General features: G+C 45.3%; 1 protein-coding gene across 1 annotated transcript in view; it reads left to right on the top strand.

Annotated features, from left to right (window-relative positions):
- The first annotated feature begins 554 nt into the window (after positions 1-554).
- The window catches only part of LOC126353994 (synaptotagmin-14), a 559,379-nt gene continuing 534,989 nt past the window's right edge, over positions 555-24,944 (top strand). Inside the window, exon 1 of the mRNA XM_050003342.1 lies at positions 555-725. Coding sequence (XP_049859299.1) covers positions 695-725 — 31 coding nt within the window. The 5' untranslated portion in view covers positions 555-694. The remainder of the gene's footprint in view (positions 726-24,944) is intronic.

The following is a 24,944-nucleotide window of genomic DNA, read 5'->3' on the forward strand; positions in this document are numbered from 1 at the left end:
GTAGGACAGTGTTTGTCTACATACGGCTTCTGTTCTGCTCTTCGTAATGTACAACACTGCCCTAGCCACTAAGATCACCTTATCTCTCGCCAGTTGAACACACATGGGACATGATGAAGCAGGAACTTACTTTTTCTCCAGGCCTGCGAAAAAAGGCGCAAGATGTTTGGGACGTCATTCGGCACCTTTATGTTTGCATACGAAATGTTTTAAGATTTGAGAGCTGTTTTAAGATTTGATATCTCAATTTAGGCAGAAGCAATTGGTGATTGTTACAGATTTCACCCCGTGCAAGACAACAAGACATAGTACACGCTCTGAGCAACGCCACCGTGCGCTGTATGCATCCGTGACACTGCGTGCCGGAAGAGCGATGACACCGGCAAGTTATACGCCTTTGGAGCTGGTGTTGTAACGCGAGCGTAAATAATAGAGCGAGCCGTGTGGCGGCGGCGCGTCTTGTTGGCTCCGCGCAGCGACGACGCATGCGCACTGGCCGCGCGACGCTGGCAGGGCAGCCTGTTGTTGCGGGCAGTCTACAGTGCGACGCCGTCAGGGGCACATGTGCGACCGGGAGTCGGAACCGGCGATACGAACAGCAGCAGCAGCAGCAGCAGAAGCAGCAGCGCAAGGCAGTCGCTACCGCGGCGGACGCTCGCTCATGGGATAGGCGCACGCAGCTGCACCAGCCGCGATGATCGCCGGGTCGGACAGCCTCATGAACGGTGAGTGTTCGCTGCTCCCCGCCCCACCCCACCCCTACCCCCACTGTCGAGCTTGTTGTCATTCGCAGAGCGCGGCGCGGCCTGCGGGTCGGGCACGTGATATCGACTACTTGTTAACATCTGTAAGCAGGCATTAAAAATAGCTAAACTCTATTATGGTGTGTGCGGGTGGCGGCTCGAATTCGTACTTAACTCTTAAAACGAACGATATATTTTGCCGAATGAAGCCTGGTCTACACCTTTGCTGGTGATCACATAACTCTTGTAGGGCTGTCACATCACACATTTCCCCCATTCAGCTTCTTGCTCTAAAGTAGCTCCAGACTTTTTTTTCGTCTCATATCTTTTGTATTCGATTAGGCGCTCACACTTAAACGCCCAAAATACATCTGTGTTACCGTTAAATATTCACTTGGCATCCACGAAAGTTCATATATAAAAAAAGAAACGCAAGATTAATAGGACAGTCTCCCAGATTCCATGACAGTCTTCTAGAGCGGAAGCAAATCTAAAGGTGCATTCTTAATTGTACAGAGTCTTGAAGCATATATGGTGAGTTTCATCATATTTGGACTGCCTAAAACATTTAAGGGACCCACCACGAAGTTCTTCATCTGTTAAAAGCTTAGTAAAAGCAGCAAGCAGCGCAGCAGAAACCAAAACCGTGGGAACAAAATATATTATGTGATGCATATGAGGTGAGTATAAAGTTTCCTTGCAGCAGAGCCAAATAATTTTGCAAATAGCATTGTGCGTACAAAACACTGCAAGTGTTAAGGGTTATAACAACGGTACTCCATTTTCGTTGTCATAATATACCACTCCTCTAATAAGAAACTGTACACACAGAGGTGAAACTTCTTAGGCAGACACTACAAACTCACAAACTTTTATCATCATCTGTCGAATTACACAGTTGCTATTTCGCGTTCTCAGGACAAGCTCATATGGAGCTCAATCCACCGGACGTCTGAAGAGCGACGTGTACAACATACGACTAAAGTGTCTGTCCATCTAGAACTTTCTATAATTTGAAAACAGCGCGACACGTTGCTTGATAATCGACTTGTTGCGCACCAAAACTGAAGGTATGCTTCTCGTAAACTGATCCCGCGTGTAATTGGTGGCACTGAATCAAACGACAATGACCCAAAGCATGTTGGATGTATTGGTGATTGCGTACAGAAGTGCGAGCACACATTTCATTGCGTAAAGTTTAGGTAATATCTTTGTATTCAAATGTTAATAAATATGAATCCTCGTGATAGTCGATGTAATCTGTTTTGAATATTTCGGCATAACATTGTCAGCAAATTTGTCAACAACGTCTCATTTCGATTAGGCTTCTTATCCTTAGAGATGACTGATATTAGTATGTGTAAAATATTGTGAAAGGCAACCGAAAGGAACACCCACTGCATTATTCCCTTTATTTGTAACACGACCGAAAAGGATTTGCGTCTACTTCTCCACTTCCTTATTTAGTGCTCGCTCAGAAACTGAGTCATTAGAGACTCTCACTAATGGCGTTTATTTTCCTACTTTTCTTTGAGATAGTTTGCGGCTTTTGCTAAGGGGTTAGAAGGACCTGAACAGAACCTGTGCAGAATTTTCTGAATGGAAAATTGTAATCTTCTCTTTATGGCGCAACATGACTAACTGAAGGGATATGATGATTGAACGCATTCTGAGGCAACTAGGAACAGTTTATTTCGCAATGGAGGGAAGTGCGAGAGGTAAAAATTGTACACGTACATCAAGGCGTGACTGCAGCAAGCACTGTCAACTGTGTGAAGGAAGCGGTAGTTATCTACATTTACAGTTCATCTACATCTACATTTTATGCGGAGGTGAAGAACCTTGCACAGGAGAGACTTTCGAGCAGAGCCACAATATACCAGTCTTCTGAACTGGAGCACAGCAGCAACAGCGTTCCGAAACTGTCTCTTTCATCTTACGACATAGTGTGTGCAATAATGAATTTTTCATAGAAGGTGGACTGTGTGCTGGTCCTTGACTCGAACCCGTACGGAAGGCGAGGATATGGATACGGGCCCAGTCCCGAACACACAGTTTCCATGGCACATTCAGTTTTGGTTTTGCTGTTGGTGAAAGAAATTGATAGTTTCATACTTCGAAAATCATGTTTAACATCTGACTTACAGATTTTACTGTCGTTGTGAATTGTTACTGATTTTTGTACAGATTTCACCACAAGTACTTCATAATAATATCAACAGAGTTTTCCATCTAATGTATGCATTTCTCTTCCTAGAGCCACATGTCCTTTCAGCAATAGGCACTTTTAACATAAAATTTCTCTCCGCGTCTAGCAGTACGGTACAGAGTGTACAGAATACCGTATGCGTTTCGTGTGTTGCACACTGGGAACGACGGGCTGCTGTACCATCGTTAAACATGAAATCCGAATTAAGACTCGCCATAGATTTCCGAAACGCAAAGCTTTGCATTAAACATTAAGGAAGGACCTACATCCAAGATGGGACCGCATTATGAGCCTATTATTTGCTCTTTCGATAGGTAATCACCCATGGCATCAAGCTGCCCTATCTTTCTAGATGACGGTGAAAATCTGTTGTTGGTAGGAAATCCTGCTGGTTCTTTTGTCAGCTGTGTTTTCATTTATTCCAGTAATGATGATAACCTCCGTACAGCTGTGTAGTACGATTTACTTTGATATTTAATTCGTGTACAGTAGAATTTATGTCTACGCTGTCTCACCGGTGGTTACCTACGGGAATCAGAACAGACATATCATCACTCTCATTACAATTCGATAGAATGCAAGGAAGTCCTTTCTAGAACTGTTTGTGTCTAGTGTAGCCATGTATGGAAGTGAGACATGGACCATAAATAGTTTGACAAGAAGAGAATAGAATATTTCGAAATGTGGTGCTACAGAAGAATGCTGAAGATTAGATGGGTAGATCACATAACTAATGAGGAGGTATTGAATAGAATTAGGAAGAAGAGAAATTTGTGGCACACCTTGACTAGAAGATGGGATCGGTTGGTAGGACATGTTCTGAGGCATTAAGGGATCACCAATTTAGTATTGGAGGGCAACGTGGAGGGTAAAAATCGTAGAGGGAGACCGAGAGATGAATACACTAAGCAGATTCAGAAGGATGTAGGTTGCAGTAAGTACTGGGAGATGAAGAAGCTTGCACAGGATAGAGTAGCATGGAGAGCTGCGTCAAACCAGTCTTAGGACTGAAGACCACAACAACAACAGGATGAAAGTCTAAGTTGCCTCAACGTCAGGTATCTATGGGAATCAAAACGGACTCATCATTAATCTCATTACAATTCTCATAATGTAAAATACACATATGAATGGAAAACAAAATGACAAGATACAGAGTAAAAGAAACGAGACCAACTCTGATGAGCCAAAACATTATGACCATCTGCTAAACAGCTCGTTAGCCCACATTTGGACCGCGTTGCAGCAGCTATCCCGCGTGGCACAGATTCTACAACTCCTGGGTAACTTTCGGTGGCTATATGCAGGTCACGCAATTCCAGATAGTTACGTGGCGGTGGACTGTGGACGCGGAGCTGGTGCCACATTGCGTCCCAGATGTGTGCCATTGGCTTCAGATCAGGCGAATTTAGTGGCCAACATATCAACGCGAGTCCACCATTATGCTCCTCAAACCAGTGGAGCATTATTTTGTGCTTATTAAACGGATGGCGATCTTGCTAGAAGATGCTGTTGCCGTCAGCTAGTAAGATATCACCGATGAATGTGTGCAGATGGTCCGCCAATAGTGTTCACGTAGTCGACAGCTGACATGGTGAGTTCCATTTCTACCAAAAGTCGCACGAAAGCCCAGACGGCACGATGAATGTTTCGAACTTGGATGATGTACCTGGACACGAACATGGACCTAGGGTCATAAGAAACGTGATTCATCCTAATAGGCGACACGTTTCCATTCAAGGTGGACTGTCGGTGATCCCGTGCACACTGCTATCATAAACTGATTGTGTCTTTGGGTCGACGCGGGAACACGCATAGGTCATATGCTGCGGATCCCACGTTCAGCAATGTGCTTTGAAGCACGTGTGCCTGCGCCAGCATCGTATTCTTTCATCAGATCTGCCACAGATCGCCACCTGTCGTGTTTTACAGAGTGGGTAAGCGACTGACACCCACATTCTGTGATGAGACGTGAACGTCGAGCACACTATCACCTACTCGCAGTTTCAGCACCTTTCAGCACTTGCTCACGACTGTAGCAAGCGAATAACTGACTAGCTTCGCGGTTTCCGATGATGATGATGACGTTTGGTTTGTGGGGCGCTCAACTGCCCGGTTATCAGCGGCCGTACAAATTCCCAGACTTTGCTCAGTCCAATCTCGCCACTTGCATGAATGATGACGAAATGATGAGGACGACACAAACACCCAGTCATCTCGAGGCAGGTGAAAGCGGTTTCCGAGGTCCTCGCTCCCAGGCGTTGGGTCATAACAGTCTGCCTTCATTCAAAGCGACTTATATCACTGGATTCCCTACCTGCGGTCCGTACGGTTGCTACAATGATTTCCCATTCGTCCGTGCTCCGCTTACATACACTCTAATACAAACAACGACGCACCACCAAGGAATTGTCTGAATAGGGTGAAAATACGTAGATGTGATGTACGTGTAGAGTCAAACAAGTGATAACAATTTCAGAAAAATTGGGAGTTTTTTGAGCCAGTCAACAACGCGTTGGTCCACCTCTGGCCCTTTTGCAAGCAGTTATTCGGCTGGTATTGACTGATAGTGTTATTGAATGTTCTCCTGAGGAATATCGCACCAAAGTTTGTGTCACTGGAGCTTTAGATGGCCAAAATACTCCAAACCTTCTCAGTTGGGGAGAGATCCGGCGATCTTTCTGGCCAATGTGGGGTTTAGCAAGCACGAAGACGGGCAGCAGAAACTCTCGGCTTGTGCGGGCGGGCACCATATTGCTGAAATACAAGCCCAGGTCGGCTCGCCATGAAGCGCGTAGAACATCGTCGGCGTACCGCCGTGCCGTAATGATGCCGTGGATGACAAGCAAAGTGGTTCTGCCATGAAAAGAACTGGCACCCCAGAGCATCACTCCTGGTTGTCAGGCCGTATGGCGGGCGACAGTCAGGTTGGTATCCCGCCGCTGTCCAGAGCATTTCCAGACACTCTTCCTCCTAGGATCTCATCTTATCTTCTTTGATGAGGCCCGCTTCCAATTGAGCCCCGATGACCAGCGAAGACTGTCGCCCATCACACGGCTCGACAACCAGGAGTGATTATATGGGGTGCTAGTTCTTTTGGCAGTAGGACCCCTTTGATTGTTTTCCGCCGCACGCTCACTGCACAGGGTACGTCGACGGTATTCTACGCCTCGTTTTGTTGCCCTTCTTGACAAGGCAAAAATGGTTCGAATGGCTCTGAGCACTATGGGACTGAACTGCTGAGGTCATCAGTCCCCTAGTTGACTGAGGGGACTGATAACCTCAGATGTTAAGTCCCATAGTGCTCAGTCCCATTTTAACCATTTTTGTATCGACGGTTCGTGGCCGTCTGCTGTAGGTTGGACTGGTTGCATGCATACGTCGGCTTCCATTGTCCAGAAACCACAAGCTCCTCCGACTGCAATGGGCAGGTGAACACCGTTCCTGGGGTGCTGAGTGGCAACATGCAATCTTTTCGGGTGAGTCCCGCTTCAAAGTGTCCTACACTGATGGCCGCATAAGTGGCCGGCGGTACCGTGGTGAACGCAATCTGGAGCGCTGCATTGTGGAGCGGCATAGCGGATAAACACCAGGTGTGACGGTTTGAGGCGCCATTGGTTGCAACAACCGACTTCGCCTCGTACGTATTGCACGCACTTTGAACATCAACCGGTACCTGATGGAGGTTCTGGAGCCTGAGGTACTCCCTCTGCTTCAGGCACCTCCACAGGCCACATTTCAACAGGACAGTGCCCGGCCACATATTGCGAAGAATTTACAAGCCTTCTTCGAAGAGCGACACGTATTATTCCTTCCCTGGCCTGCACGTTCGCCAGACATGTCGCCATCGAACATGTCTGAGATATGGTTGGTCGGCACCTGGTGCGTCACGGTTCTCCAGTAACTGGTGTCACGGATTTGTGGGCTCTGATACAAACTGCGTGGAGGGAAATCCCTCAGGAAGGTGTTCAGTGCCTAATTGATTCAGTGCCACGACGTATAGCAGCGCACGGTGGCCTCACGGCATACTGAATAGTAGGGCACAAAGGACACGTATAGGTTTGAAAAGGTAATCATTTGTTACTTGCCATGTACCTAACTTGTGGTATTACATTAATTGAATTCATGTGTTTCAGAGGCCATTCTGTTAGTAAAAAGAAATATGCTTTATCTACAGAATGACAACAGAAGCAGCTTCGCGTATTAGCACAGTAGATGTAAATACAGTCGGAAGTTGTAAAGCCCTTGCTGAAGCACCCTTGTAAGTTGACAAACTTCAGGGTTCTAAGAGGTAAGGACGTAGGCAGGTAACCTAGGAGAAAGGCAGGTTTGTCATGGCTGCAGACAACGCTACGCAGACCAGACTATGGGCTTAGCTTATCCTAGGTCCAGAGGCAGCCCATCCTACCAAGCTGTGGAATCGGGCGGGATAAACTCAGGAGTTATACAGTCTGTAGCGGGGTAAATGGGAAATATTCAGGGATATGGCAGGAACGACCATTCGAAGCAAAACAGTGTAGTAAATATGGGATCGAGAATGCTTTCCTTAATAGTTGCGAACACTTCTTCATCTTCAAGCTCCTTGCTTTCGATATTTTGGGAGAAAGTACTACGAACCAGAACAAGAAAAAATATCCAGTAAACATAGGCTCTAAAATGCATGCCTTAAGATCTGTGACCACATTTTTCAGTAGAGGAGATGTGTTTCACAATAGCAAAGATGCTTTTAAGGTACGTGCGTTCGAGCCCATATTTACTGGACATTTTTTCTTATAATATGAAAGCCCTTTTAAGGCAGCGAAAGTCGACTGTCGCTGGTGTGACCTGTAAACTGGAAAGGTGAAACAAAGACGGCTAAAACAAGACCCGGTAGATCTCGTGTATCGACAGACAGTGACAGTCAAACACTTTGGATTCTCGTTGTAAAAATTCGCATGATATCAGTGGAAGGAAACACTCGTGATTTCCAGGGTGCTTCCTGCAGTCCAGCCAGCACGATGACTGTGTTTAGGGAGTTAAAAAGAATGACGTACAATGGGCGAACGTCTCCTCATAAGCGACGCATTTCTGTACTCAGTGCTAAGCGACACTTGAGGTGGTGTAAAGAGCGACACTAGTAGATAATGGATGAATGGAAACGATTGATTTGGAGCGATAAATCACGTTATACCTTGCACCCAGTCGACTGAAGGGTTTAGGTTTGCCGGATGCCTGGAGAACGTTACCTGCCGTCATGTGTAGTGCCAACAGTAAAACTAGGAGGAGATGCTGTAGCGGTATAGAAGTGTTTTTCGGATTTAGCATGTGGTTCTCATAATGCGCTCAACAAAACGCATAATGCGGAAGGTTGTAAATGCATTTTACGGCATTGCGTACTGCGTTTATATAGAGGAACAGTTCGAAGACGGTGATTGTTTGTATTAGTACGACAATGCACCGCCGGCCGGTGCGGCTGAGCGGTTCTAGGGGCTACAGTCTGGAACCGCAAGACCGCTACGGTCGCAGGTTCGAATCCTGCCTCGGGCATGCGTGTGTGTGATATCCCTAGGTTCGTTAGGTTTAAGTAGTTCTAAGTGCTGGGGGACTGGTGACTTCAGCTGTTAAGTCCCATAGTGCTCAGAGCCATTTGAACCATTTGATTTGACAATGTACCCTGACGTAAACCGGCTTTGTGAGGAAATGGTTTGAGGACAATAATATTCTTGAAATGGTGTGGCATACGTGGAGTCCCGTGACATGAAGCAGTAACAAAAATGTATGAAATTTAGTTCATATGTGACCACCAGGGACACACAGAAACGATCAAACGCAAAAACCATAAAATAGTATGAATACCAACCGATTAAAAAAAAAAAAGGTTCAAATGGCTCTGAGCACTATGGGACTTAACTTCTGAGGTCATCAGTCCCCTAGAACTTAGAACTACTTAAACATAACTAACCTAAGAACATCACAATCATCCATGCCCGACGCAGGATTCGAACCTGCGACCGTTGCCTACCGATTAGTTCGGAAATGAATATTGAAATACCTGTCATTGGTGCCTTTACTCCTAGAGACAAGTCTGGTATCCAACACAGGCTACTGGCACAACGAGCTTTGCGTCACTAATTTCCCCCCCCCCCCCCCCCCCCCCAATTTTTGACCAAATAATAGTGATGAAAATACCATAAGCGATTTAGGTTCGAATTAGCAACTTACGATTCGAGCACTTCAAATCTCCACCGTATATTTCATACATTGGTAGCTGTCACCAGAAACGTTAATGCGGATCAGGCAGGATCGTTCGTGTTATCCTGTGGCTCTGAAGCACAACACTCTGGGCAAACGACAGCCGTGAAGCTGGCCGCTGTGGCCGGGCGGTTCTATGCGCTTCAGTCCGGAACCGCGCTGCAGCTACGGTAGCAGGTTCAAATCCTGCCTCGGGCATGGATGTGTGTGATGTCCTTAGGTTAGTTAGGTTTAAGTAGTTCTAAGTCTAGGGGACTGATGACCTCACGTGTTAAGTCCCATAGTGTTTGGAGCCATTTGAACCATTTTTTTGATAGCCGTGCTATTGGGCAAAGCAGTCTAAGAGAAGGCGTCCTGCTTGTTTCCTCCTGTTCACTGCGCCTCCGCTGCCGATTATAATGAAACGAAAAGGGTATGATTTGATGGAAATCGCCACGCAACAGTTGCAGTCCCACTGTAGCTGTTTCAACTTGCACAAACGTGTATGTGCGACACTCCACGACGGATGCCTGCAGACTGCGGGGGGCAGGAAATAGTGTTATAGCCGCAACATTATCACAGCATGATGCTAAGACGTGAGACACAACTCTGCGGTCCCCCACTATCGCGAAAACGAGGTGTTTACACTGAGGTGAAAAAAGTCATGGGATACCTCCTGATATCGTAACGGACCTCCTTTTGCCTGGCATAATGTACCAGATCGACATGGCATGGACTCAACAAGTCGTTGGAAGTCTCTTGCAGAAATATCGCGCCATGCTGCCTCTGTAACCGCCCATAATTGCGAAACTGTTACTGGTGCAGGATTTTGTGCACGAATTGGCCTCTCGATTACGTCCAATAAATGTTCTATAGGACTCTTGTCGGACGATCTGGGTGGCGAAACCGTTTCATCCAACCAATCAGGAGCAATTGTGGCCAGACACATAGCGCAATGCAATCCATGAAAATTCCGTCGTTGTTTCGGAACATGACACCCATCAATAGCTACAAATGGTCTCCAAGTAGCGGAACATAGCCATATCCAGACAATGATCGGTTCAGTGGGACTAGAGGATCCAGTCCATTCCATGTGAAAACAGCCCACACCATTGTGAGACCACCACCAGCTTGCACAGACCCTCGTGGGTCTGCCGGTTCTGAGGTCAGCATGACATTGGAGCTCTACCGCCAGCACTTACCAACTCAAATCACGACTCATCTGACCATGCCATTGTTTTCCAGTCGTATAGGTTTCAACAGATACGAACGCAAGCCCAGGAGAGGCGCTGCTCGCGACGTTGTGCAGTTACTAAAGGCATTCGTGTCGGCCGTCTTCTGCCATAGTCCATTAACGCCAAATTTCGCCGCACTGCACTGACGGATAGGTTCGTCGTACGCTCTACACGGTTTCTGCGGTTTTTCAAGGAGTGTTGGTTGTCTGTTAGCACTGACAACTCTACGCAAATGCCGTTGCTCTCGATTGTTAAATGAAGGCCATTGGCCGCTGTGTTGTATGTGATGAGAGGTAATACCTGAAATTTTGTATTTTCTGCGCACTGTTGACACTGTGTATCTTGAAATATTGAATTCCCTGGCGATTTCTGAAATATAGTGTCCTATGCATATAGCTCCAACTCCTATTCTGCGTTCAAAATACGTTAATTCCCGTTTGTGCGGCCACAATCACGTCGGAAACCTTTCCACAAGAATCACCTGATTGGAAGTGACAGCTCTCCCAACACGCTGCCCTTTCATACCTTGTGTACGCGATACTACCGCCATCTGTATATGTGCACGTCGCTATCCGTGACTTTTGTCACGTCACTGAATAGTCCCTTATTAACGTTAGATTTTGTGTTTGGTTGTCAGGTTAATGCCATCTTTGGTTCTCTTAGTGCACGTTTTGCCGAAGAACATCGCCATCTACCTTTATGCCCTGTACAGAGAATGATCTCAAAATATGATAAGCCACATTCGCAAATGTAACTGCTGGTAAACCTTTCGGGATGTGAGGTCGTGGTCCAAGAAAAAGAAGAGTTACTTGGACTTCGACCTCACATCCCGAAAGGTTTACCAGTAGCTATGTCATCCGGTCGTTATTCTGTGATCACGTTCGCAAATGTTGAACCTTTCTCCTAATTAAGAATCTGGTACTCAGTCACAAGGCACATTTTGTGTGCAGCACTGATTACCCCACTACACTGATAGAATGATTTCCAACACTACAAGAATGGGTGTCAATGTGCGGAGATACGGAAAAGGAACTTTCTCGCGAAGCAGATGAGTGGAAGATACGTAACACATTCTGCATACGAACTCTGCCACCTCTAACGTACACAAGTCTTAAACAAATCCTAGCATCACCGGAAAGCGTCAGCGAACATTTTGTCTGGAACAAAAGTTGTTCCCTATGAAGTGATCTACTACCCCTAGACGTTCGTCACAAAAAAAAAAATGCCACACTCGGTGGCTCAGTACTTAAGTGCCAGACTAATGATGGAAAGTTTTCCTGTTACACCCACTTTTATACAGAGTGAACATTAATAAAACTGACAAACTGCAGAGGCGGATTCTTCACTGAAAATGAAGGGAAAAAGGTCCCATGAACATGTGTCCGGAAATGCATCGTTGGCGCGGTAGATGTCGCTGAAAGTTCCTCTGACCACGTGCCGTGGGTTCCTTGTGTATTGCGGGCTGTGTGATTGACGCAGCGTACTGTAAGCAGCGGAATCGACCAGTATTCGTGTCGGGAACAAGCCGAGATGGTGTTTGTGTGCGACCAAGCAGAAGGAAGCTGTCGAGAGGTAGCACAGCTTTACCACAACAAGTACCCCCACAGACACCAACAATATCACACAGCATTTCAAGTCCTTTCTGGGCATTTGTGTGACTAGGGACCCTTTCAGACAGTCGAGCGTGCAGGGAGGCGACGTACTGGACGTATACCGGATTAGGAGGACCGGGTTCTGTAGGATATTGAGACGAACCACAGTACAAGCTCTAGGCAAGTGACCCCCCAACATGGTGTAAGTAAAAGAACCATTATGTGTATCTTGCGTGGCAGATATGTGTGAGGGCGTGCATTGTTTCTTATGTAGATCACCTTGGACATCTGTTGTGACACGGATACGATGCACCTCTCTGTTACGCTCCGGGACAATTTGTTGTCGTTGCACCCACCCCGTCCATTTCCAGACACATGCTCATAGGACCTTTTTCGCCTACTGGCAGTCAGGAATCGGTCTCTGAAGTTTGCCGGACTTATTAACGTTCACTCTGTATGTGAAAAACACCGAGTTTCACCATGGTAACGACACCGCGTTAAACTGTCGGTGCCGCTCTAACTGGCTGGGTATTTCAATTGAGAAGTCGGAGGAAACCAAAGTCGTAACACTTCCAGTAGGATCGTGCCTAATAAAGCACTGGGCAGGTTTACCATCCAAGAGGCATTGCACATTCTGCAGTTGTATTTGGTAGAAGAGGACTTCAAATTCCTGTTCGTCCATCTTCTGCGGTTTTCGTAAATCGCTTAAGGTGAATACCGACATTATGGCTTTTGAAAATGACACGATCGATTTCGTGCCCCATTCCTGTTGTATCGAGCTTAAACTCCGTCTCTAATGACTTCATCATCGACGAGTCATTGAACATTAAACTGCCTTCCTTCTGCTACTATTGAACCCTTTCTTTCAGTATCATGCTGTAATTTTAGTCACGTATAACTCTAATTTATCAGTAATGCTAATTTCAGCTTCGCTTATGGGGGTGTATCAAGAACTTCTAACATCTTTTCTACTAGATCACAGATCGGGATTTCAAAAAGCTTGGTTTTTGAAACAAAACATTACTTTGTGTGTGTTATAACTCTGTCGATCAGCGCGCCGTCACTGTATTTGTAAGAGTCTACGTTACGAACGGACCACGCCTACTCGACATCACTGATTTTGTCCAAATTTACGGTGAACGCAGGGCTTGGCCAGAAATGAAAGTGTCAGGAATGGGGGCGTCAGATGAAGAAGCGTTTAGAAAAAATAGCAGTTTTGGCGCAGATCATCGATACACGAGCCAGTTGGCAGCAGCTGACTGCGGAAAGACTCCAGGAAGATAACCGAGGGTCGTGGGGTAGAGTCCCTGTGCGAAAACTGTTTTCATTTTCAGTTTTGTTATTTAAACTGCAGATAAAACGAAGTATTGGTCAGAATGTTGCATTTTTTTAATACTTTCGTAAAAGGCGTGACAAGGAAAGGCAAAAGAAAATTTGGGAGTTTATACAAATTTCCAGGAAGGGATTATGAGTAACAAAAACTAAGTATAAAATTAAATTCTTTTATCATTTTTGTTGAAATGCCTCTTGCAGTGTCGAAAAGATTGCCCCAAAATGCAGTCTTCTACTGCATCCTTGAGATGTCTGTTTTTATCGTCGGGTAAAGAATTTGATCGTAAAGCGTCAAAACTATCTTAGCTCGTCGGGACAGAACAGAAGTCGCACCTCGAGAAGAATGAATCGAACCACATACCACTGTATATCACCAACTACCGTCACCAATATTTAGAGAAATGATTCTTATGCGTGGTTTGCTGCCAAACTGTACGACGAGAAAGAAAATTTTATGAGTGTAAACAAAGTATGTTTTTCGAAAGGAAGCTTAAAACAACCATGTAAATAAAAAAAATACCACGTTTATATCGTGAGCAAAATGCAGAGAAAATAATGCTTCCCCTGTTTTTACGATGAATACCACCCTCATACGTGTAAATCATCAAGTCTAAAACTATCCGTTTTTAAATACGAAGTTGTATGTCTTACAACCCATCCCTTCCTCTATATTAGTAAATGCTATACACTCAGTATTTTATCGGTTTATTTCCAGTGTAAGTAACATAAAAAATGGAATTAAAAAAGTTTTCGCATCGGACCTCGATCCCACGGTCCTCCGACTACCGTTCCGTACCCTTTGTGCTGTGGCTGCTGCTGCCCGCAGGCGCCGTCTCCTTGTCAGAAAAATTGTAAGTGTACATAAAACTTAAGGAAAATATTTTGGAAGAGATTTCAATAGGCACATGTTATATCGGTAGTACTGCGTTGCTGGCCCCTTTTGGTAAAGATCAAATACCATAAGCACTTATTTGTCTATCAGAGGAATACAACTGTGACCAATAGAAACTGAAAATTCGTTGAAGCACGAGGACTTATATTGGGGTCTAAATGACTTCGGATCTCGGCCCTCCTCCTTGACTTCGGTTTTTCTATTCCTCGATATGCCTTGTGCAAGGCCGAACCACCGCAACACTGCCCGCCGGCTAGCCACGCGGTCTAGTACGCTGCTTCCCGAGCGGGAAGGCCTGCGGGGACGCGGTTCGAATTCGCGCGGCGGATTAGTGTCGATGTCCAGTGCTGTGGATGGTTTTTGGGCGGTTTTCCATCTACCTCGCCGAATGCGGGCTGGTTCCCCTTATTCCTCGTCAGCTACACTATCTCGGCTGTTGATGCTCAGAAATGGTTCAAATGGCTCCGAGCACTATGGGACTTGATATCTGTGGTCATCAGTCCCCTCGAACTTAGAACTACTTAAACCTAACTAACCTAAGGACATCACACACATCCATGCCAGAGGCAGGATTCGAGCCTGCGACCGTAAGAGCAGCCCGGTTCCAGACTGAAGCGCCTAGAACCGCTTGGCCACAGCGGCCGGCGCGATTGCTGCGTTAACACTGTCTCCATGTACGCGCACACAATAATTACTCTACTACGCAAACATTCGGGGTTACACTCGTCTGGTATGAGACTTTCCCCGGAAGAGGAAAGGGGGAGGGGGTGTTCACTGGGGGCCGAACCGCACAATAGCCCTGGGTTCGGTGTGGGGCGGCGGTGGGGTGGGTGGACTGCTGTGGCCTGCTGTGGGGTTGTGATCCATCGAGGGCTACGGCGGGACGAAGCCTCTCCGGCGTTTCTAGGTCCCCGGTTTTAATACACATACACACCTACACTCACCCCAACACTCGTCACTTCCAATGTGAGAGATGGCGCAACGGTAAGGCAGTCGACTCACTTCCGGGAAGACTGCAGTTCAGTTCCCGGTCTGGTCATCCAGATTTACGTTTTCAGTGATTTCCCTTAATAGTGAAAGACGAACGCTGGTATGGTTTACTGACAGGTCACGGCTGATTTCGTATCCCATACCTTCCCATTCTGAGAGTGTTCTCCGTCTCTAAATGATCTCATCGGCGACAGAGCGTTATAGCTTAATCATAGGCCGGCCGGGGTGGCCGAGCGATTCTACGCGATACAGTCTGTAACCGCGCGACCGCTACGGTCGCCGGCCGCGGTGGTCTCGCGGTTAAGGCGCTCAGTCCGGAACCGCGCGGCTGCTACGGTCGCAGGTTCGAATCCTGCCTCGGACATGGATGTGTGTGATGTCCTTAGGTTACTTAGGTTTAAGTAGTTCTAAGTTCTAGGGGACTGATGACCACAGATGTTAAGTCCCATAGTGTTTGGAGCCATTTGAACCATTTAGCTTAATCATATTTCCTTTTCCTTCATCCACTCCCTCGTTGCCACTATATCGAGCGAGGTACTATAAGTGCTGTCTGCTCTGTTAACCACTTCAAACAGGAGTGCGTGGACTACTGCAGAAATTACTTACACTGTACATTACTAACAAGGCAACAATGTCAGCCGCTGCAGTCTATCTCACGTAAAATCTGCACCATAATTCTATTAGCATGCAGTTACGACCTGCTAAATGTACAGCTTTTGAACTTTCGCTCGTACTCGTTGTTTGTCACTCGTTCTGCCGCCGTACACAACTTCGCGCTCGGGCGTTACGCCTCTGCACTAGTGCGGAACGAATGACAAATAAACGGTGCGATCGAATATTTAAAAGCTGTACGCTCAGAAGGTCATAACTGCGTACTACTAGAATTATGACTCAAATTTTCGCGCGTGATCGATTTATGAGGCTGATATCTTCCTAGTGTAGTTTTTTTCTCCTTAAAACATGAGGTGTAGTTTGTGAGGCATATTGTGGTACTGAGTGAATTAGTCGGCCACAAAAATCTTTGACCATTTTCCCAATGGTGGGAAGTGGCTAAAAGATGATAAAAATAAATTCAAACGAAAAATCATATATTCATAACTTATTCTTGCCTATGTAACGGCTATCAATGGATATTCTTTCGTAATATGTAAGTGGAATGTTTGTTTTAATTGTTCTTCTCTTTTAATTGTAATCTTCCTAACAGACGTATCCTGCGGAAACAGAAGGAAAGATTTAGTCCAATATCGTCAACGAGAGTCATCTTTTGTAAGGGTAACCACCACGAGTAATTTTCCTTGCAGGACCAAGAAACTGAGAGAGGTGTCGTACTATTAAGACTCTGGAGGACGATGGTTCAAATCGTCCGCCCATCAAAATTTAGGTTTTCACGATTTCCCTAAATCGCTTAAGCCAAATGCCGATGTGGTTCCAGTGAAAGGGCATGGCCGATTTGCTTCCCCACCCCTCGCTGATCCGAGATTGTAGTCCACTCTAAGGATTACGTTGTCGACAGGAGATTAAAAGTTAATTTTCCTTCCTATTTTCCCTTATAATCGCTTATTCATCCTCCTGGGAAGGTGCAGCTTCCAGAGACTCAAAACCGTATCAGTGAAGGATTTCAGTCGATGTATGGACGAGTCTCAAAGTACTGTATTCTCTCAAAAAACATGTTGCAATTAATCCATTGCTCATTAGAAATAACTATAACGTCAACGACTGCAATACTAAAAGAGAAATCGTCACCTAATATTCATTAAAACTAACCTGAGCTCGGAGAGGGATGGTAACTGAATCACTATTTACCTAATGACAGATAGCAAAGCTAAATTTGAAAGCAAGCCAAAAAAATTTCGTCTGTTAAACTGATTGTAATTCAGATAAGAGTTTTTATTTGGAAATTTATATTTTCCGTAACACAACGAACTAGGCAATTACTTTTTTGTCCTATTCTTATTCTGCACTTCAAGGCTTAGGCAGCATGCCTGTTCCGACTTCAAATAATTAATTTTGTATCGTTCTCGGTCGTCGCACAACTCTTCATCCTGCGGATTTGTAATTGTTCACAACGATTGCAATTCTGTCTTCATCCATCCGCTTGGGATGATGTCGCCATTCTTTCCTGTATTCTTCAATCTTCTCTTTTAAATTATAAAATCCTAATTTTGCCTGGATGTCATTCCTTTTTATGGGGACCTATCTTGAGCGGGCTTTGACAGTTCTTAAAAATCTCGTGTCTGCTGACACGCAAGTCTACGGCTGTATTCTGTAATACATTTACATGATCTGCATACAGCACAGCGTCTAGGTGGTAGCTCCTTCTCACCTGTATGCCTGCCTGGACTTCCCTCTTCCAATTTCTTCTGGTGTCTTCAATACAGATGTTAAAAACAGTCGGTGACGTGCAACAGTCTTGTATGAAACATTTATTTCTATCTTATCTGTTTCTGAAGTACCTGTATTTACAACTGTCCTGATGTCCTCACATACGCCTGTGATTACCCGCGTAATTTGCATGGAGTATCGTTGTTTTCCCATTACTGCTAGTAGGCTATTTCTAATGACCGAGTCAAAGGCTTTTTCGAAGTAAATGAAATCAACATGTGTTTCTAAAATGACTTCTCGTCGTTTTTTCTATAATTCTCTTGATGTTAAAAATATTATCCTTTCCTTAATCCACTTTTACTTTTGTTATTACGCTATTTTTATTGTTATATGAAGTCAGCTGCAAATCACCAGCATGCGCACATATTTAGATTCAGATGACATTAAGCTGACTGTAAACCAACTCCTTCTGCGCTATTACGGTGTACCGTAGAAACGGCTCTTGGAAGACATAGATGATTAAACTCAAGTAAACATACTTGATACTCTCGGAAGACGTAAGTAATTAAACTAAACATACTTCAAGTCGAAAGTTGTCGTTAGAGGTATGAAGGGTCCACGTCGACCGAGAAGTTTTTAGAAGCCTACGGAATACAGTGGTCCTCATAATAGCACAAACGACTAGGTGAGTTCCCTAGTTTTGTGTGTAGGAGCCTGTAGATGGTGCCAACAAGGCACCGGAACTCTTTGTTTCTAACGCGTAACTTGCCCAATTCCATGGCAGTTACGTAAAAGCCTAGTAAAAAAAAGAAAAGAAAAAAGTGATTGACAGGATATACTGCGTTAATTTGAACTGCTGTTCAACGGCTCCTTGTTATCGGCTATTATTTTACACATCTTCCATCTTCTCCGAAAGGATTTATGGAATTTTAAATCCTGTTTCATCGAACATTTTGCACTTAATGTATTAAATATGAAGAAAGAGATATGGAAGGGCTCTTGCATGTACCTTTCCCCGGCCGCCCTTCTACTGACTCGCCAGCCGATGGAACCAGTGCATGGCTGCGGTGTGTGGTCGTTTAGCTAGTTTTACGGTGGTCCCCGGAGGTCTGACAGCTCGCATTTCCCGGAGCGTCGGCGGATGTGGTGACCGCTATTGGGTTTGGCGAAAGCGCGGCCTACCCAGGAAGAGTCCAACTTGTCGGGCGGCGTGATCAATAGTTACGGGGCCGCTTCCTGAGAAGCGGCCCACGGCTATTTGTGGACATTTTCTAAAAAAAGGAGAACTTGTGACCAGAGTGGCGCCTTAGCTTCTAAATGCGTCTCTCCTCCGTCGGCAATCACAGCGTTCAGGAGGCCGGCGCATCATTTATATTCCGAAAAAAGAAGTGTCGGGCGGAAGAGGCCTGAGAAGAACGCGTAAACCATTTGTTGCTTAAGATTACTGCAAGCACGGATTGCTACTAATGAGCTGCAGAGGTATCTACACACAAGACATACAGGCTTCTTCACCGGTAATAATCTCTTCTTCGAAGTTATTGTCTTTGGGAACTTAACGTCACTAGCCGATTTTGCTAAAAGCCTACACGAGACGTCGCTGAAATTAGGGACCTTCATCACTGAGAATGTAAGAAAGTTCCCCAATCAGATCGGTATACTGAATGCTGAATTTCAAGCTCATGCACTTGTACCATGCGCGCCTAATAATACTTTTCTACTTCGCACACCAGTAGCCGTTACAATTTCAGCTCCGTGAAGGTGGTATGCACTAATGTCATATTGACATGATCTGTACTGCAAGCCTCGATATGCAAATAATTAGTTATTGCAAAGCATCTACACAAAGTAGGTAGCAGTAATATTATACATAGATGTTCTATATACATAGATTATCTATATTTCAGTCACTAATCGCATTTAAATGTCGTTTGTTTGTGAGAAGATTGTGTTATGCCTAGAGGAAACCCCTAATAGAAGTTGGTGGTATTCAACATCGGCAGGATGGTGGCCTGTTATTATTATACACTACTGGCGATTAAAATTGCTACACCACGAAGATGACGTGATACAGACGCGACATTTAACCGACAGGAAGAAGATGCTGTGATATGCAAATGATTAGCTTCTCAGAGCATTCACACAAGGTTGGCGCCGGTGGCGACACCCACAACTTGCTGACATGAGGAAAGTTTCCAACCGATTTCTCATACTCAAACAGCAGTTGACCGGCGTTGCCTGCCTCGTGTGAGGAGGAGAAATGGGTACCATCACGTTTCCGACTTTGATAAAGGTCAGGTTGTAGACTATGGCGATTGCGGTTTATCGTACCGCGACATTGCTGCTCGCGTTGGTCGAGATCCAATGACTATTAGCAGAATATGGAATCGGTGGGTTCAGGAGGGTAATACGGAACGCCGTGCTGGATCCCAACGGCCTCGTATCACTAGCAGTCGAGATGACAGGCATCTTATCCGCATGGCTGTAATGGATCGTGCAGCCACGTCTCGATCCCTGAGTCAACACATGGGGACGTTTGCAAGACAACAACCATCTGCACGAACAGTTCGACGACGTTTGCAGCAGCACGGACTATCAGCTCGGAGATCATGGCTGCGGTTCCCGTTGACACTGCATCACAGACAGGAGCGCATGCGACAATGCACTCAACGACGAACCTGGGTGCACGAATGCCAAAAACGTCATTTTTTCAGATGAATCCAGGCTCTGTTTACAGCATCATGATGGTCGCATCCGTGTTTGGCGACATCGCGATGAACGCTCATTGGAAGTGTGTATTCGTCATCGCCATCCTGGCGTATCACCCGGCGTGATGGCATGGGGTGCCATTGGTTACACGTCTCGGTCACCTCGTGCTCGCATTGACGGCACTTTGAACAGTGGACGTTACATTTCAGATGTGTTACGACCCGTGGCTCTACCCTTCATTCGATCCCTGCGAAACCTTACATTTGAGCAGGATAATGCACGACAGCATATTGCAGGTCCTGTTCGGGCCTTTCTGGATACAGAAAATGTTCGACTGCTGCCCTGGCCAGCACATTCTCCAGATCTCTCATCAACTGTAAACGTCTTGTCAATGGTGGTCGAGCAACTGGCTCATCACAATGCGCCAGTCACTACTCTTGATGAACTGTTGTATCGTGTTGAAGCTGCATGGGCAGCTGTACCTGTACACGACATCCAAGATCTGTTTGACCCAATGCCCAGGCGTATCAAGGCCGTTGTTACGGCCAGAGGTGTCTGTTCTGGGTACTGATTTCTCAGGATCTATGCACCCAAATTGCGTGAAATTGTAATCACATGTGAGTTCTAGTACAATATGTTTGTCCCATGAATACCCGTTTATCATCTGCATTTCTTCTTGGTGTAGCAATTTGAATGGCCAGTAGTGTAGATCCATATCCCACAAGCCACCTAACGATGTGTGGCGGTGGGAGGGGAGTTTTTGTACCATTGTAGCTTGCCCCCTTTTCCTGTTCCCCTTGTGAATGGTTCGTGGGTACACACGATTGTTGGTATGTTTCCTTGTGAGTAACATAATATACACTGTGCGACGCAGCAGAGCGACAAGTTTGCGATCGAATGTAACCATGATGACAGACAAATGTATTGATGTGGGAGTATATAGGATCCTCACAAGGTGCCTTGTGTACCACTGTCATTTCTCACGTTTCCCGATTCAGTCGTGAATAGTTGTCGGAAAGAACTATCTCTGGTAAGCCTCCATACGAGCTACCTCAAATCTCTCTAATTTTATCTTCACGGTCTTCTCGCGAGATCTACGGAGAAGGAGAAATATGTATTGGTTGGCTCTTCTAAGAACGTACATTCTCGGAACTGTAAAAGGAAACCACCCCGTAAAACAGAACTCCTATCTTTCCACCTGTCTAGACTGAGCATCTCATGCTTTCGCGCTTACTAAATCAACTGAACCTGTAACGAAACGCGCTGCTCTTCTTCGGATCTTCCCTAATTTGCTTATCTACACTGTGCAACGTAATTAAAGGGTCAGTTTTTCTAAACCCCGTAATTGTCCTTCATTGCAGAGTATAAGTTTGAATTTTGGCTGACAGGTACCTAGAACATACAGCAAGTTGTCGATACATTCCGAGAAAAAAGAAAAAAGGAAAGAAAATACGTAGAGCTAAGAAGTTCGTGTGAGGTGCAAGAAAGGTTAGTGATGTCACATTGGGACAAATTTAACTATGTTTCTACACAACGCCATAGTGGGCGCGTCACACGATGGGAAAATCCTCAACTCCCCTCTTACCCATACTCCACCTGCTTTTTTAAAGCCTCTACAATGGTGGCCAGAACTGCGACGCCCAGCGTTGAAATTACGCTGTTTTGTTATGGGTGGTCAAGTAAGACATTCCAGATAACCTCTGGTCAGAGTCTATACGACAAGCCCCCAGGGGGTGACATAAAGTGCATCAATGAAACATCCCCATTCATCGAGGCATTGATTCTCGCACATTTCGCGGTAGAAAAGGACAGTTTGCAGTGCGATGAGCATCAGACCTGGTTGGACGGAACTGTTCTGAAATACCGTGCCAGTGTGACATCATTAACGCACCACACACCTCACACCAACTTCTTGGCTCTGGCCTTTTCCCCGTTTGTCGACACCTTGCTGTTTGAGGCGACGCCGAGCTCGAGGTCACTTGGCAGTGCGCCCTGATTTTGCACCGCTGCAGCGGAAGATTGTAAGCATCTTTCAACCAAATTACACACTTAGGCGTCGCTGTGGGAGACAGTTACAGGACTTAAAAAAGCGATCCTTTAATTATGTTGGGCAATGGTACCTGATGTGGATCGTGGACTAAAGAACAATATTCAAGTACTGGTCGGATGAAGGTTTTTTAACATACATCTTTCGTCAAAGGACTATACATCCTGAGGAAGTGAGTACATGTCACTATAAATACAGGTCTTCACTTAAAAGTTCTTGACTAATAGGCCGTGGTCGATGTATAAAACTTTTCCCTGACGTTTCGTCTCCGACTGCGGGAGAAACGTCAGGGGAGAGTTTTAGACATCGACCGCAGCCTATTAGTTCGGACGTTTAATGTGAAGACAATACTGGCCGTGAAAGCATATGTTGTATGATCAAATGTAGCACTGTGATAAGTAGTTGTGGATTACATTTTAAATTCGTAGACATGGGGTATTAGCGAAGACAAAATTTAAAAGTAAGTAATCAGATGTTTTAACTGAATATTATAATGGAATATGTTTCTTCTGCTAGTAAAAAGTGTATGCTCTTGTTCTATATTTTATCCAGGCTCAGCCAGTCGATGGCTTCGAGGCTGAAACTAGTTAAAAATAATAAAAAAGCCATAGCCACTTTGCGGCGGTTATGTACAGCAAAACGTCATTTATGAAAGTTGTAAACCTTCAATTTTAAGAAGATTTTATCATTCATTTACATTAAATATTATCAGCTCTTCGACACGTACTGGGGGATAAATGTCCCCTCTGGGCATTATGGGCTTCAGCTTCACGCCTCCGCATACGTCGTGATGTCGCCTATCTACCTCCCATTACTGAGTTGTCTCGGTATTTTCTTAATTACTTGAATTCAGCAAAGAACTTCTTTCGCCTGCCTACCAGCCATCCACTTGGCTACAAATGGTTCAAATGGCTCTGAGCGCTATGGGACTTAACATCTGAGGTCATCAGTCCCCTATAACGTAGAACTACTTAAACCTAACTAACCTAAGGACAACACACACATCCATGCCCGAGGCAGGATTCGAACCTGCGACCGTAGCGGTCGCGCGGTTCCAGACTGAAGCGCCTAGAACCGCTCGGCCAACTGCGGCCGGCACTTGGCTACATTTCTTGCCCCCCTCCACTTCAATGTTATTACAGCCGTAATTATGTCTTGTCCTGCGGTCTGTTACCTGACCTGTTGGCATGATTTCCTGAGTCCAGCAGTAATTCTCAGCACGCATCTTTCCATTGCTCACTAAGAAACTCTCATTTATTAAATGCTTCTCGCTTTAAAAATGAATGTGTTACAGTCGTAAGTCGAAACTGGTAAAACATATTGACTGTAAGCTTTCCTTTCAAGACGCACCGTAAACTTATCTTTAGTACAGTATTTAATTTACCACAAGCACTTGTGAGTCGTGCTAACAGGTCAGCAACAAACATAGTCATATTTATTAAAGGCGCCTTACAAAAACGTCTTTCCGCGTTGTATTTTATCTATGTTTGATTCTCAGCGCCAATTCATGCAAATGGCAACGTGACCCAAGTCTCGCCGACTCTGTTTATAAAGAAAAGCAGCGACAGTTCAATTTCGGCAGGTTAATGCCTTTTTCAGTGGTCATGGCACACTATTTTGTGCCGTTTTTATTCGTATGTCGTTTCTTTGCCAGGGACTCGTTTGATTTCAAGTCAGTCCTGAGAAAAGTAGAAAAGCAATCGAATTGTTGTTATTCTAACTCAACTGTCATCTAGAGAAGATCCTAAGAAACGTAAACTGAAACACACAAAAAATGTGGACTTAAATTAGATTTTAGCATTTGGGAATGACTTCGAGATGTAATACTATAGCGAAGTGTGGAAGGAAATAAGGACAAAAAGAGGAACCTCCTCGCAAAGATTTCCAACTAAACGGGGCTCAGTATCTCGCTAAAAGAGACAGACCGATTGTAAAAAATAGGAGCAAAAATTACTCAGCAAAAAGGACGCACTGAAAGAGTGAAGTCACTCACCTGCCATGGTAAGTTTGTATCAATACATAGGAGAAAAGTCACAATTTAGGACTGAATCTCAGAAATCGAGATAGAAGACGTTTACAAAAAAGAAAGATCTACATTAAGAAATGAAATTCCCAGGAACACAGAAACAAAGAATTTCACCATAGTAGTCAGTTAGAACAAGTAGAACCTTAAAGCCCTGGAACGCAGACCATACGGTAAAGTCACGAACGCAGTTTAGTAAGTAGATAGAAACTATCGAGTCACAAACGGGCTTACCAGGAACGTGGGAAGGATCTCGGACACAGTAAGGCTGTAGGAGGAGGAATGTGCTGGACAATTAGCGAACTTTGTCAACACACTCGAGAACATTTGTCTTTGTGCTTACGTGGCTTTTAGCGACGGCTTTAGAGAACAGCGAGAGCGGCCAGGCAAGTGCCGGGTCGCGGAGCTGGCGCGTGCCCTCGCCTCAGTGGACAGGCCCTACGCGCGAGCGAGCTGCGGCTGAGCTCCCAAGCCCCAGTGTCAATGACCTTGCCTACGTATCGATACTCGAGCTGGGCGGAGAGTCTGAAACATTGTCGGCTGTTTAACCGATTATCTGTGTTAAATGTAATATGATATTGTAATTAATCTTCCAGTTACTGTGTGATTCAGCAAAGCCCCGGCCACAAATCCAAGCAGGTTG

Source organism: Schistocerca gregaria, chromosome 1, assembly GCF_023897955.1.
Source record: "Schistocerca gregaria isolate iqSchGreg1 chromosome 1, iqSchGreg1.2, whole genome shotgun sequence".
Lineage (NCBI taxonomy): Eukaryota > Metazoa > Arthropoda > Insecta > Orthoptera > Acrididae > Schistocerca > Schistocerca gregaria.